Source organism: Rousettus aegyptiacus, unplaced genomic scaffold (assembly GCF_014176215.1).
Source record: "Rousettus aegyptiacus isolate mRouAeg1 unplaced genomic scaffold, mRouAeg1.p scaffold_m13_p_11, whole genome shotgun sequence".
In the NCBI taxonomy this organism is placed as follows: Eukaryota; Metazoa; Chordata; class Mammalia; order Chiroptera; family Pteropodidae; genus Rousettus; species Rousettus aegyptiacus.
Window position 1 is genome coordinate 34,954,885 of NW_023416286.1, and position 15,932 is coordinate 34,970,816.

Consider the following 15,932-nt stretch of genomic DNA (forward strand, 5'->3'; position numbering starts at 1 on the left):
TTTCCTTAAGAGTTTATTTTCATTTTAGTTGGACTTTTTTGTGCTGGGTAGGGTGAATTTTTGATTAGTTGGGAGATATTTTCTGTTCCTGGAGATAACTGGATCAGCTCAATTCTGGAGTGCCTGATACAACCATATTACACACAGGCTCAAATTAATACAGAGCTGTTGTTTACCTTTGCAAGGGAAGAGCACATAGTTTTTGATGTGAACTATTTGCCTTTTTTGGTGTGTGTGTTTAAAACAGTAGTTTGCAAACTCTTGAACTAAATGGATCCCCAAAGCGAATTTCCATTGATTTATTTTCTGCATTGCTGGAGTTTCACTTTCTGTGTGTAATCCCAGGTACAGGCTTGCAGGACATGCCTCCCAAGGTTTCCTTCTTTCAGGACAAAACCATTTATTAAGTTGTCATCACATCATTGGGGAAAATGGGTCCTTTTTCCCCCTCTTTATATATTTCTAGGAATGTTCTTTACTAGAAAGCAACATATCTGCCTCCAAACTTCAAGCAGGAGATAAAAAAGAAAACTCCCTTCAAACTTCCAGTTCTTACACATACTGAAAAACAGTCCCGTGATCTAAAAGTGAGAGTACTGTTCGCAGGCACTGTGTAAGGGTACGGAGAGTGCTCCAACCTTGGAATAAGAGCCGCGAGCTCTGGATCCTTAAGCCAGTTATCTAAATTCTGAACCAGCTCGCTCATTTGTAAAGAGAAAAGATGAAAAGCTCCAAAATGCATTTCAGCACCCAAGTCACTGATTCTGCAGAAGCCAGGATGCTGCTACCACTGAAATGCGAACATAAAATATCAGTAAGCAAAGTAAAGCTTTTCTATAGGCTGGTGTTTTCCTCCTGTGCAGATTAATTTTAGTTTGAGGGCTATAGACTCACACATAAGCTAAAACATTTAGGGTTTTCAGTTCTCTATAATATGAACATAGACTTCATGAGACAAATCAAGAAATTTATCTGTTAGAAAGCAGATTAGATATTTCAGCAATAAACTAGTAAATTTACAAAACCGGGACTCAAAACAGTTAACTACTGATCCAGTTTTTTGAGGGAAGGAGAATGTCTCCGTGTGATTGATGATAAATCTGGAAAATTAACGGTAGATATAGAACCTATTCTAAAAGTTGTCTTAGTGAGAAGGGAAACTGGCCATGAAGGAAATCACAAGGATTTGCAGAGCATACAGCAATCCCAGATTCTACAGATGAGAAAACAGGTCCAGAGAGATTATTTTCTTAAGGCAACTTAACTGAACAATAGATTCTTTCCTGGACCAGTTTTCCTGACATATTACAGGTAATTCTTTGCCCCTTTTCTGAGATGGATTATTAGGAGTTTGGGACACTCAGATGCAAAGAGCTATTTTATGTCTGAGGAAATAGCGCTGGTTGCTCGTCTGGTAACCAGGCAAAAGATATGCTTATATATGCTCTGTGGGAGAACCTACTTTCCATTTCATGCCTCCCCTTCCTTTACAGTAAATACTGACTGCTTGCCATTCATTCACAAACACCTGTGCTTCCCCATTTCTCCACTTACCTTATTCTATCTCCTTTACTTCGAATCTGCTCTCCTGCCATCGAAACTTCCATTGGAGATCATAACCCCTCCTTAAATAAAGGTGGAGCATAAACCTGCGCTCAAGCAGCCCCCTCCCACTTCTGAATTTATATATGTCTTTCCTATGGCACATCACATTCTCTTCCTTTTCTTTCCTTTCCTGCCTCCCTCCCTCTTTCTTTTTTCCTCTCTTTCTAAGAAAAAGCTATAAGTGGAATAATGCATTTAAAATTGGTTGCTTTGATAGGTAACAAATAGAAATTTGAAAATAAAATAAAAAAATGTAAGGCTGCATCACTTACTATGTTACCTGGTGAAAGTTGTTTCAGTTTTATATAAGTTTATACATGCACATGTATAATTAATTTGCACACGCGCGCACACACACACACACACACAAAATACATGTACCAGGTTACAATGTAAAATGTATTTCTTATTGTGGACCCTGACCAGAAAAATGAAGACCGCTTCACTAGAACAAAAATAGTATTGTGGCATATTTATTTATGTAATATTTACTTATCGAGCAACTAACATGTTCCCCACACTGCCGTTGTTAGGACTTTGCTTTTTCCTGTAAGTAAGGTCTCATTGATGCTGCCTGTACAGGGTCACTTGAGACTTAAATAAACACATGGACCTTAGAATAGCCCTTAGGAAACCAATTCATCCTAAGGAGATCATCAGATACTATGTACTCAGTTGTGAATTACCTTTCCATGTGGCTTCCTGCTTCATGTCCGGAACCCGTATGATTGTCCCTGATCATAGCTGGCAGCACATTTAGTAGATATTCAGTAAATAAATATTGAGCAAAGGGGAAAACGAAGGATAATTGGTCACACTTAAATATATGACTATACTAGAATAAATGTATGACTATACTAGAATATACCTGAAGGTGAATTTGAGTCAGCTACTGTTAGGCCAACAGGTCCAGAAAACGAATTAGTATCAACAGGCTCTTCAGAAGCTTCCTATACTGGTTTATTTCAGAATATGCACAGCAGATTTTTTAAGACACATAAGAATGCTGCTAGTTGCCAATCAAAACCTTTGTTGTGATTTAAAAAAATCAGGATTTAATAAATATTAAGATGTACATACTGCCATCTGACTTGTCCCAGCTAGAATTTATTTTTCATAGGTAACTCCTAATAATCGGTCTTTGGCAGTTGTGTGTGTTTAACATTGACTTTTATTAATTGCAAAGAGAAAGGAGATTCGAGTCATGGTTCTTCATCTGAATTAGTCCTCCAATTCCTTAGATTTGTATTTAAGGGATAAATTCCTGGTAGCATTTGCCTTGAGTGCCGATTATGGTATCATGTTAAAGAAAGCGGGGAGCCTGAGAATACCAACTGTGAAGACAGAGCAAACAGAAGGTGGAAGTAGTCACATCCTGCTTCCAGCCAATTACTGTTGCTCAATGGGCTAAGAGTTCAGCAGAGTGATGACGGGGTTGGGGAATTTCTGTCTCACTTACCCTTGAGGGGTAAGAGCAAGATAGGGTCATCTCATTATGCCAGGAAATGTGCAAATATGGCCCAATAGTTCCCAGCCATACATGAAAGGGTCTCCTGGACTTCATTCACTTAATACCACGAACCACTAAAGCTGTTTCCAATAAAAATTTCCTGTTTCCTCCTCAATACATTTGTCTGTTATTTGCTTAGAGAAAATGCAAGTATAAAAGTATCATTGTATTTCCATTGTATTTTTAGTTTCTGATGGCATTTTCTGCCCAGTGGAGAATGTTTTTAAAAAGTTGTCATATTGAAAAATAATAAATTTAAAAATAATTTTAAGAATTGTCCTCGTAGTTTTCACACCACCATTCACATACACTGAAGAGGTCATATGCTGATTGCCAGTTTTAGGCCTCCAAAAATCAAGAATGCCCAAGTGACTAAAGTAATGAAACATATACGTAATCCATGTGTTAGGATCAATATGAGGAATAAATGAATTAATATGTGTTAAGTGCTTAATTCCTTCACATAATAAGCATTCAATAAAAGTTAGCCATTGATAAAATTGTGGGGAGGCATCTGGAAAGACTGCCCGGAGGAGGCAGCATTTGTGCTAAGCTTTGAAGGATGAGTAAAATATGACATTGACAGGATAGGAGAGCATTTCAGACCAGGGAAGGCACTGTGATATGTGGGGAGATGAGCACCAAGTTTACTTAGGCTAGGATATAGAGGAAGTACAGGGAGCTAAAAAATTAGGTTGGGTGCCACATGGAGAGCCTTGAAAATCATGTGGAGGTGTTTAGACTTGATTTTCCAAGCGATAGATAGAGCTTTAGTGAAGTTTATGAGGGAGAGAGATCAAAACTGTAACAGGAAGTTTGATGAGCCAGGGTCAGATGGATTCTCTGAGAGAGGAGAGAATTAGAGACCTGGAGTTTCAGTTAGGAGATGAGAGTGAAAGTAGTGGCTTAGGTCAGAGGGGTGAAACATGAAAGGGTATTCCCACTCTGTCTTGGGTGTAGACGTCGGTTCATTTCATAGTAAATAAACTGAAAAAAATAGATTTTTTTAAAAAGTCAATACTTGTTACCATTTTCTCTTGGTAGTAATTGGAAAGGGGTGGGAATGAAGTCAATAACTTCCATTTATTTAAAAAATCAGTAACAATTTTTTACAATTTTAACTACTTTCTGATTCTGATTTCTATAGGAACAGCAGGTCAAGTTCTCATTTGTTATACAGCTTAAGTTTTCATGAGTCAACATTTTTAGATGTAAGATAGATATAGGCTTGTCTATTCCTCTAGTTTTATATCTAAAAGAAAGATAGATTCTCATCTATTTTAGTATAAGGAAAGGAAGGATAAAAGTACCTTGAAGGTACTGCTTTTTAGCCAATTAAATTGTCTTCTAGAGAAGCAAACCTTCACCTTTTCACATCGTTTTTTTCTACCCAAGTGGCCCTAAGAAGAATGACACAGTTTTTTAGATCAATTTTTGGTTATTTTGGGGGCGTTTCATTTTCTTAGTGGTGGAAAATGAATAAGAGAGTGACAAGACAGCAGTAGGCTTTTATGAGTTCCTGAAATCACTGCAGGACCTTAAATAAATAATATATGTGACAACACTTTGTAATTTGTAAAGTACTACATAAATAAACGTCAAACTTTTTTAGATAAATAATACCTTATATCTTCCATACCTCTTGGTATAAAGCCATTTTAATAAAAAAAAAAAAATCTGGAACACGCTCAAATAGGTGGCAATATTGGCTGATGAATTCTGTCTAATTAAGGCTTTTGTGTGTGTGTGTGTGTGCTGACCTGGTGTTATGTCTGAACATAATCAAAGAAGGGTGGACACTGAGAATTTCTTGTTATTCACCACTTGTCAAGTAAAACATTAAGAGAGCAGGAACATTTACTTTTTTAACAATCTATTGTTAAGTGTCTGACAATCTGTTTAACAGAAATAAACCTCTAAATAGTCAAAAGAAGTGACTTATTGAAAATATTTTTAAAAAACAAACAGCTTTTTTTCCTTTCTATATATATCTATGAACAGGGGCCACAGAGACAGAGAAAAAGTAGTTTTCTCATTCTTTAAAATAAAATGTTGAGCTTTTATATATGTTTCTAGCAATATACTCTAGAAAATATCTGTTCTTTGATTTTATTCAAACATCCTTAATTTCCTTATGAGACAAAGTATGGATATAAATACATGAAAAAATTTAAGCACAGATAATTCACATTGGACAATTCTACATATTTTTTTTTTTTTACTCAGTACAGACATCAAGCTTCTTACACATTTAGGTCACTTTATCTTTCACCCCCAATTCAGTCCTGGCTTTTAGTATACCCTGAAAAGATTCATGGAAGTAAACTTTGCCATGTCTTTATTTCCACTCTACTGCCGTAATTGTTTTTAGTTTGGTTATTGACTCATCAGAACATAGCAGGTTATTTTTCTCTTTGGCCCGCTCAAAAAAAGACATTTCTACCTGCATTAATGGGTGTGAGTGTTTATAATTACCTTTCTTTAAAGGTCAAGGAGCTCATAAAATTAACAGTCAAAAAAATGCTTTGAAACCATAAAGTTACTAGACAAAAGTAAGATATGTATACTTCTTGTAAAATGGGCTGTCTACCTCCCATCTGACTCAGAGATGCTCCATGAAGCCTTGAATCTGGAACAAATTAAGCAATGTTGAGACATTTATAAACTCAAGAACAGTCTTAGATACCTAAGTACTCTCATGGCCTGAGGAAGGTGGGAAGAAGAATTGAAAGAATATTCTTTGTGCAGACAGACTAATAAATGTGCCCCACATGGCCTCTGTGAGTCAGCTTTAACAGGATTGTAAATATGTGCTTGAGTGAGTTTGAACATAGTGTGTCAGTTGCTCTTGGCCTTTCTGTTTATTAATACTATCTGCAAGATGTTAATCACAGGGAAATAGAGCTTTATTAGGCATTTCAGCCTGCCAAGATCATGGGATTTATTGACTTAATGCCCTCTGGGTCACCTAATGTAGGGTGCACCTAGAGGCACAGGGTCACATGACCAGGGCCTTTCCTGGCATCCCATTGGGCAGCAGTTCTCTTCCTTAGGTCAGCTTAGTTCTCTTCCAAGGTGTCAAGATGTACTTGGTGGACTTTTGTTATGAAAAGTAAATCAGGTTAGGCCATCCAGCCTTAAAATTAATTATTTAAAGGAAAGATGGATAATTATATACATCTTTAAAAGTCTAAAAATATGCACAAAATATTAAACCATTTAAATTAAATGGATTATTTTTGGCATATCCATTTTCAGTAAACATCAGAGTTATATAACAAAATCAAAGTTTATTAAGGAAGAAGCATGCTGAGGTACACATGACCTAATATTTTTATCTTTCTTCTGTTCTGTTCTAGAAATTGAAGCAAAAGAAGCTTGTGATTGGCTTCGAGCAACAGGTTTCCCCCAGTACGCACAGCTTTATGAAGGTGAGCCAAACTGCCATTTATTTTTAATTAGCATCATCATATCCTTGGTTCATGATTATTATTGATTTATTATTTATTTTCAGGTATTTCATTATTTATTTACATATTTCAGTGATTTAAAAAAAAACAATGTAGCACGCACCTAAGATCCCCACCACCAAAAACTAAAACTAGGATCTCGATAATAACATACCCATGTGTTCTCCCATTCGATCCCTCTGTCACCTTTCTATCTACTCAAAGTCATCATCTTACAACCTCTTTATCATTATCATTGCGTTTTCCTAAAATGTATTTTATAAACTTGTTTTTTCTTTATAAAATGGGTATTGTGCTCTATGTAATCCTGTAGGATTTAATATTTTCACCTATTAGGATTCTTCCATACTCTGTGTCCTTGTAGTTCATTTGCTTTGACTGCTGCATAATACTCCATGGTGTGGATACCACAGTTTATTCGTATATACACTCTAGTGGGCATTTTTTTGTTTGTTTTGCTTTTATAAACTCTACTGTTAAGAACATTCTTGTTCATTCTTATATTCTTGTGGCACATGTGCAATAACTTCTCATGCATGTATACTTAGGAGTAGAATTGCTGATAATAAGAATATGTATGTTCGATGTTATAACTCAAGTTTTTCAAATGTGCTTACACCGATTTTCACTCCTACCAGTAGTATATAAAGATCCTGGCTTTCCAGTGCTCTCAACACTTGAGATTGTCAGACTTTAATTTTTTTCAGTCAAGTAGCTATAAAATGATATCTTACAGAGTTCAATTTCTATTTCCCTAATCATTAATAATATAGCACATGTTTCTTCATATAATCTGGCCACATGTTTTCTCTTCTGTAAAATGTGTTGCCCATTTTTCTCTAGAGTTGATAGTGCTCTTCTTAATGAATCGTAAGAGCTCTTTATTCTAAACACTAAGCTTCTGTTGGTCATGCGTTGCAGATATATTTATCTAGTTTGTAATTAGGCTTTTCATTTTTCTTTAGATTGTCATTTGATAAAAAGTATTTCTTCTATGGCTTTCAGTTTTTTTTTTTTTAATTAAGAAAAAATAGACCTCTTTTTAAAAATCAAGATCTAGGCAGAATTTTTACTACTTCATTTTCTCATCAGCGCCCTGGGGATCACTCAGGTGCTGAGGCCGAGGGTGAGCAGCTCCTCTAGTCTCCCTCATTCTCTGAGCCCCTGGCAGCCCAGCATGGGTAGAGTGTGCCCTGCACAGAGAGATGACTAGGCTGTCCATTTAAATGGAAGTGTTATTATACTCTGTATGAAATCATTTAAAAAGAATTACAGTTGTGAACTAGCAAACTCCATTTTATAAGTAATTTTCAAGCAAAGATTGGGTGAATAGTAAAGCAATTCCTAAATCGAGAGTAAATTAAATGATATCCAACTTGAGCATTCTTTGTTTTCTTAACTACTGAGATAATGACACTAGGTGTCTCTCATTCATTCATCCATCCATTCAACTAATCAACCAGCTAGTAGTAATTCCGGACCAGCAAGGATGCCCGGTACTGTGGTAGATACTACTACATATTTTATAAAAACAAAACAGTTCAAACCTCAAAGAAGACCTTTAAGGGATTGCCAAAAATCTCAAAAAGCAAACATAATTTCGGTTGATTTACCCTTTTCAAAAATAAATCTTTTCATCAGTTAAGATGCTGTGAGATACTCACCATGTGACAAAAATCTCTAAAAGATTCAGTTGAAATGATGTCTTTTGAATTTTGCACCAGGGATGTTCAGCTCTTCTTACAATAACTAGTGGTTTTTAAATGTGTTTTTAGCTCTTCTCTCCTTCTTGGATAGTAACGAGCAGACTACTTCCTGTAACAATGGTGGTAGGCTCTCAGTTGGAGCCAGGGGTCAGTACCACCATTCTTTAACACATGAGAAAAATTCCATGAGTTAAGAATGGACATAGTGTGTGTGTGTGTGTGTAAGCGCTAGACATGACCAGTAGGTTGCCTTGAAGAGAGATGTGGAGTTGGGTGGGGGGATACTCCCTAGAAACTAATGGAGCAGAGACCATAGGGGTAGTTTTTATTTCCCTAGCTCACTCAGCTAAATTAATTCACTACCTAATTTACAATCTCTGATCTTTCTTATCATAGCTCTGATTGAATATATGATTTTCCCATGAAGATGGATTCAGAATTATTTTATTAGACTGTGTAAAATATTTTACTGTTTGTCATTACAGAGAATATCTCCAGTTCCTTTTTTTCTTTTAAGATGTTTGGTTACCCTCATGCTTATTATGATGGATGATGCTGCTTATCTTTCCTTTAGAGAGAATTTTTGACCTGTGACTATTTCGAGTATCTCTGTCCTTCAGTAGGACTTTGTGGGGAGGGAAACCAACATTCTATTAGATTTTCAGTTCACAGCTCTACTGGAGATTGGGAAAGATAACTGCATTTGCAGTGGCAGTAACAGGGCTGTCTTTTTGTTCCTTTTGTTCTCCTGTTTAGAAACTAAATTTCCTTCAATTATGTTCATTTTTGGTGTTGATTTGCTGCCAAGCGGCACTTTCTTGTGATGTGTATGTTTGCTAAGACCCAGTTCCCGTCTCTGTCTTACGTCTTCCCAAATCCTGAAATGCAGACTGCATATTCACACGTTACATTTCAGGATCCCTTCACATGTGCAGGTCTTTTGAAGCATGAGCCTGCTTTTGAGGTATATTGTTCTGGGCTATAATTTCTCCCTTAATCCTGCCACTATGTGCAGGGTGCATAGAACACACACTCCACACATTCCTTGTCTTCCGGTATAGCTTTATTTTACTTCCTGCCTTTAAACTCAAACTGGAAATTTAAATCCTAACCTGAAGCATTCGGAGATCTTCTTCCGTATGTCAATAAACCACCATCTTTTAGAAGCCAGTCCTTGCAAAAAAGAGTCTAGGCAAGTAAGAGAAAAATTATCGATTTAATTACTTCATTTTTCTCTTGCATTTAGTCTTTATCTACCCTAGAATTTAAAAATAGAATTTTAAAGTTAATTTGAATCAGGAAAGTAATCTAAAATACAGCCTTGGGTACACTAAGTTAGGAATTGCTAAAATAACATAGTTGCTGTCTCATATACACTCAACAGGCTTGTGATCTACATTCTTTAGTATCACCTCTATTATTTAATACTTAGAGTTTTTGGTGTCTTTTTAAAATGAAATATAATGCAGCAACCTTAGTACAGCTTTATAGTCAGTCTTGATTATATTTACTAAGAGTTTACATTCACTAATAGCCCCCTCTTTTATTTCCATTATAATGGTGCCACTAAGCACTTTCCTAAGAGACTTTGTATATAATTTAATGAAGAGATATAATCCTGCAATACTAAATTTCATATATTTCTTTATAAATTTCTGGGCTATAGCTACTCCATTGGTCTGCCTGTGCTATCATTCAGGAAACAGTGTCAGTAATCTAAAACTCCAGCCTTCAGAAAAAAGATTTGACTATAATACTTTTGTTACTTTTCAATATTGTAAAAAGAAAAAAGGTATTAAGCATTATCCCTAGAAAATAAATTACTAAGAATAAAAGGCTCCATACCATCCTGTAAAAACAGTATGACAAATTAGAAACCATAAAAAATTCAGAAGCAATCATGCATTCCCCAGTCAACCCAAAAACTAGAACATTATTAATTACTCACATCTACTAACAGCCGAGCCCAGTCTAGTATGCAGCATTAGCCATTTTGGAGGCAAAAGGGATTTTTTTTTTTTTTTTTTTTTTAGGTTATAAGTAATCTTGAGTTTCTTCTCTACTCACTTATCTTGTCCATTCCTGACCCATGGAGTTGCACAAGACTCTTACGCATGATATTATAGAAGCATTCAGTAATACATAGGAAGGCCCATTTACCCTAATAGCTGGACCTCTAAAGAGAGATAACGTGCTTTTATCTCTTGGTAATTCCAGAGCTATTGTAAATTTCTAGTGGTGCTGCTGGTCTTCTCCCTAACTTCTTCAATATACTTATCAACAAAGGATAGGGAAGGGAATTCTTACATTGAGTTGACTCTCTACCTCGTTTTGCTATTCAGTTCTCATAGAACTCTTCAGTATTCGAAGGGTATTGAACAATACAGATTAAGGGATTTGAAACTCTATAGCAATCTGTTTTATAGATGGCCTTTTGTTTTAGGGAGAGTTATATAAACTCCTGAAAAGCCATATGGAAGTGCTAATATCAGTCTAAAAAATAGCATATCCTGAATTCTCTTTAGTTTTCGATGTCCTGCGAATGGTTAGATTCCTTTTACCACCACTTGTCATTGTTCTCTACTTCTTGGCCCAGTTTTCCTTGACCTCTTCCCTGGTCATATGTGAATGAAGACACATATGAGAAAAGGGTGGGGAAAAAAGCCACATTAAAAGGGAGCATCCTTCTGGTATTCCTTTTGGCTTAAATTATAATTTATATATAGCAGGAGTCTATTGCCTGCTGATTTGTTTAAAGTCGGAAGAGTGTTTTGAACCACTTATCTTTGACATGAAGCGATACCTTAGTCTCCAGACCACTTTAGATCCTAAGCTCCTTTAGGACACATACAGAGTTCTCTTAAGCTGCTTTATTCTCCCATAGCACTGGGTAGGCAATGAGGTGTCCTGCATACAGTAGGTATTCAAAATTATTTTGGAGTATCTTCCCCGCTTTGCTAAACTAGGCTAATTTGGCAAGAACCTGCAGTGCTCAATAAATGTATTTGTGTTTTTCTATGTGTTTGCCTTTTCAGATCTCCTGTTCCCCATTGATATTTCCTTGGTCAAGAGGGAGCATGATTTTTTGGACAGAGATGCCATTGAGGCATTATGCAGGTAAATGGAAATGTTTTAAGCATTTTTTCCTTTTCTTTTTTTTTAAGAACAGAGTGCTTATTATTGAGATGGTTTTTGCTCTTGTTCTAACTAATTATGTCAGTTCTTTGATTAGGGTATAATTATTCACTTCATTAAAAATCATAGGTCTTTTAATTAAAATAAGTAAAATCCTATTATTTAGTATTACCTTGAAAATAGCACTGCCCTACGAGGTACTCACGTAATACCACTACATTCGATACCATATGATTGCTGAAACACCTAACTTCAGATGGTTCTGAAACTTGGAACAGGGTTTTTAAAAAGGCAGTGTAATTGACTGCACATCCCCAACCACAGGCTAACAGAATGGAAGCTGCTGTTATATTTAATGGAAATAACACATTCAGACAAATAAATGAGGATGGGAGGATTATGGCAGATTAGAGTCAGGAAGACCATTGCTTGAATTTCAAGAAAGTTTCTCTGAACCTGTTTAGCTTTACCAGGTACAACATAGTAACAATGAGATTAACTAAGGCTGTAAAATCACTCAACACAGCCTTTAACATACAGTGGATGGACAGTAAATGAGCATGGATATGAAATGTGAATAAAACTGTCAGACATCCTTGTTCCTTTTCTGGTGGATCTTAAGGCTAGGTTTTAGTGACGTGGAAGTAATAAAACGCGTAGCAGACAAGAATGGGACACTGGTATATCCTGTCAAACTCTTCATGACATTTTATTCATTTTAAGTTTTTCATCCTTTGTAATTTTTCTCAAAACTTAATAGCATAAAAGTTAGATTCTGGAGGAAAAATCATACCCAGACAAAATTTACATGCTGATTTGATTATAAAATTAAAATTAATTTTCTTTTAACTTAAGTATTTATTTTAACTTGGAAAAACATCATAATTTCCAGTATGTATTTCCCCTTTGTAGGCAAAGAAAACAGTGGTAGTTCTGTGAAAGTACTATTTTTTGCCTTTCTTATGTAATACGATGGTTTTTTTGAAGCACAACTTAAGCAGTGGTTTTAAGGAAAGATAGGTGGAATGCTTAGAATGGTGTATGGAATGGACTAGTTCTCATAATTTAAGAAAGAAAAAAAATACCGTATGAACCCCAGAAGCACTATCACTTTTGAATTCCAAATATAAATATAAATAAAATGTCCAGGGTTTGTGCACATTTTCTGAAAGAAACTTAATTCCAATTCCTCGTAGTATGTAATATCATAGCTATGTCCTCTGGAATGAAAAAAAAAATATCCTCTGGAATGAAAAAATGAAAAACTAGTGCAGTCTAGGAGGGAAGAAGTCAGCGTCTGGAATATAAACTACTGCAGACATTTTTTAAATATTTTAATGCTTAGCTGTGCTGCAGAACTAATTTCTTTCTTTTCAGTTCATCATAGGTGATAGTGCACAGAAATGAGGCTGCTCATATAATGTATCCTAGGAAATATAATGCATTGCATCGCATTATCCATTTCATACATTATAAGCCACTTGGTGAGTGGGCCTCCTAAACAGCAACAACAGCTTAGGAATTCCTGGGTCATAAGAATATCACTGCAGCATTGTAACCCAAGGGTCATGATTAGATCCTTGAATAATATATGTATGTATGTATATATGTATATATATTTTTAATATCAATTTGAAATTTCATTTCGCTACTCTGAGGAGAAGGGCATCCTCTGTACTTCATGATTTCCACTGGCTTTATGTACCATTTGAGAAGTTACTACCCTTTAAAGAGAAAAATCTGAGCTCCTAGATCTTTTGTGAAAAGCCTAAACGCAACTAGACCTTGACCTGAGTTTGGACCCTGCAGCATGTTCTGATTGGGCTTCAGTTTTCTCTTATGCATAGAAAAGTATGTCATAGGTTACATGTGAGAATAAATGTGGTAATGGATGTCCAAGTGCCAGTAACAGCCATCAACTTGTTTGTAATGGAAAACCCAGGGGTCCTTGTCCACATGTTTATATAAATAGACTTTTCATGGAAAATGACTCTTTTTGAGAGGCCTAAACAAATGTTTGAGAAACAGTGGTAGCCTTCTACATTGTAATGTATCTTCCTTTGAAATGCACTGCAAGTTCTGAGCTGTCAGCAGAATAGTGGGAGATACTTGTCTTACTGTTGATGTGATATTCATCTCATTTGCTGCTAGCCTCATCCACGTACTTTCTCAGCCCATGGAATTCAGGGACCAGCAAACAATGAAGCTATAATGTGGTTTTGAAATTCTGCCTTGTTGAAATATTTTGAGCACTTGGTTTTAAATGTAGAGGGAATATTACAGAAACTCAGTTGAACTTTTGCTTTAGTAAAATGTTAAATATCTAAGTTAATATTTTTTGCTTTAAATAAAACTTTTCTTTCAATTTACTTTAAATAAAGTAATTCCTACATGGTTTTCCTTTCCTGCCACCACCTCTACCCCCAACACACAGACACAACAGATGTTACAAGTGCCCCTGTTTGCATGCTAGTGTTCTACTTAAGGATTTATTATAAACATCTGTATACTTATAACATTTGCAGATCTAACAGCTCCTTTGGTCAAAAATCTGGTAGGAGCTGATCTGTTAATATAGTCTACTTCGGGCAGAAGACTTGTGTGTAGATTTACTGCTTTCTTGAGAATGATGATGACACTCTCTTAAAGATGAAGTATGGTAATGACTAAAGTTTGTAATTAATGAACTACTCGGGGTTTTGCATTTTATTTGTTAACCGGCATTCTTATGCGCACACTGGTAAGGGGTTTATTTATTCGTTTCCTTGGAGAGATTGGCTTTTGTCCCAGTCTTGCTAAATTTGCTGTATAATCCAACCCCGAGATAAAGCCAAGTCACATTCAGTATTAATACCGGAAGAGTGACTTGCTTGTCTTGAAGCATGTGCAGACAATAATACAAACTGTGACCTACTGTTAGAATACCTCTTGTGAAATGTTCTTTATCTCTCTGTAGCTTCTGAAAAATATTCCATATTGCTGTTTTCCTTTGGAGTTACCACTGACTCCTATAAACACAACAAAGAATTACATAAATAAGGTGATAATCGTATAATGATAAAAAGATATCCACACTGTCATCTTTGGCCTGCACTTTGTTGTAAAATAGCCCTTGAAATGCCTAAGCTATGTAAAGCAGCCTGCCATATAGTAGGTTTTAACTTTGTTACTATTTCTGTTCTATTAAAAGGGAAACAAGTAGTTTTGTAAAGCAATTGCACTAATTCCAAGAAAACATCTTAAAGAATTGGAACAGGTTTTTCTTTGTCAGGTCTTGGAAACTTATTTTTTCTTTTCTCATGCTTCTCTTGTACTTCTCCCTGTTTTCATTTTGAATACGGAAGCCCAGATGCCTGCCTGCTATGCTTTTATCAGGGTGCTTGCAGCTCCCTGCAGCAAACCTCTTGAACCCTTGGTGACCCACCCTTGAGCTTCCTCCCCCTTCAGAGCAGGGTACAAGTTACCAGCAGATAAGACTGACACATTCCTATGGAGCTGAGAGCCCTGCAAGGACTCTGGGGGGTAGGAACAACCTCAGCTTCTGGACAGATGGTGTATGTGACACCACTCATTTGAGGAATCATACTTAGGATATTAGCCGCTCACATATATGATCTTGTTTAACTTCTATATGAGGAAGGAATGAGAAGATACTATTTTTTGAGTGCCAGAACCACCATGTTTTAGTCTTGCGGCCTTGGGCGAGATCTGTGACCTTTCTCAGGCTCCATTTCCTCATCTATAAAATGAAGCTCAATAGCAATATCTGCACCATAGGGTTGTTGTGAGAACTCGAATGAAATAATAACACAGGAGGCACAGGCATGGCACCTGACCCAGAGCGAGGCCCCGACTCGTCTAGCTGGAAACGTTATTTCGCGTCAGTGTTGTCTGTCTCTAAGTCTGTAATGTCCCACCAGTGGGCATTTTTTTTGGAGTACCTAAGGGACAAATGATTCCCACAGAAACCCCAGGGAGTAACTCCTGGGCTTCAAATTTGAAAAGCCATTAGCTCGGTATTACCAACAGAAAAAGATAATGTTGACTTTTATAAAACTGGCCTCCTGGGTCTTTTTTGTTAGACTCTAATCCAGAGTTTGTGAAGTAAGCCCCCTCCCACATCCCCATAGGCCTCCATGCCTAGTAAACTTGGTTATAAACACCACTCAACCGTTAAAGCCCAAATGAAGTCAAATGGGTATTTGGTTACAGGTTTGATTAATGAAACCCAGACGTAAGACTAACTGTAACCATTCCGGATTCTTCAAATCTTGAAAACATTTGAGAACTAAAACACTATGAGTATAAGTCATTTAAGTAATTGATGCCCCAGGGACCTTATATCCACTCACTTTTTCTTAGTTGTTTTCTTTCCCTCCCCATCAACAGAATTTTTCCTGAACATAGGTGCTCTGGGTTATCTTTGTTTATTTTATAAGCAGGCTACCATGTAATCTATGAAATCAAAGGCAGTCTTATCAGTAGGCAAAAATACTTTCTATCCTG

The 15,932-nt window shown here is 36.3% G+C and overlaps 1 protein-coding gene across 8 annotated transcripts in view; it reads left to right on the forward strand.

Annotated features, from left to right (window-relative positions):
• Nucleotides 1-15,932, forward strand: part of DLC1 (DLC1 Rho GTPase activating protein) — a 351,657-nt gene that overhangs the window by 317,851 nt on the left and 17,874 nt on the right. For all 8 annotated transcript variants that reach the window (XM_036228700.1, XM_036228701.1, XM_036228702.1 and 5 more), the window contains 2 exons: nucleotides 6,475-6,546; nucleotides 11,327-11,408. In XM_036228700.1, coding sequence (XP_036084593.1) covers nucleotides 6,475-6,546; nucleotides 11,327-11,408 — 154 coding nt within the window. The remainder of the gene's footprint in view (nucleotides 1-6,474; nucleotides 6,547-11,326; nucleotides 11,409-15,932) is intronic.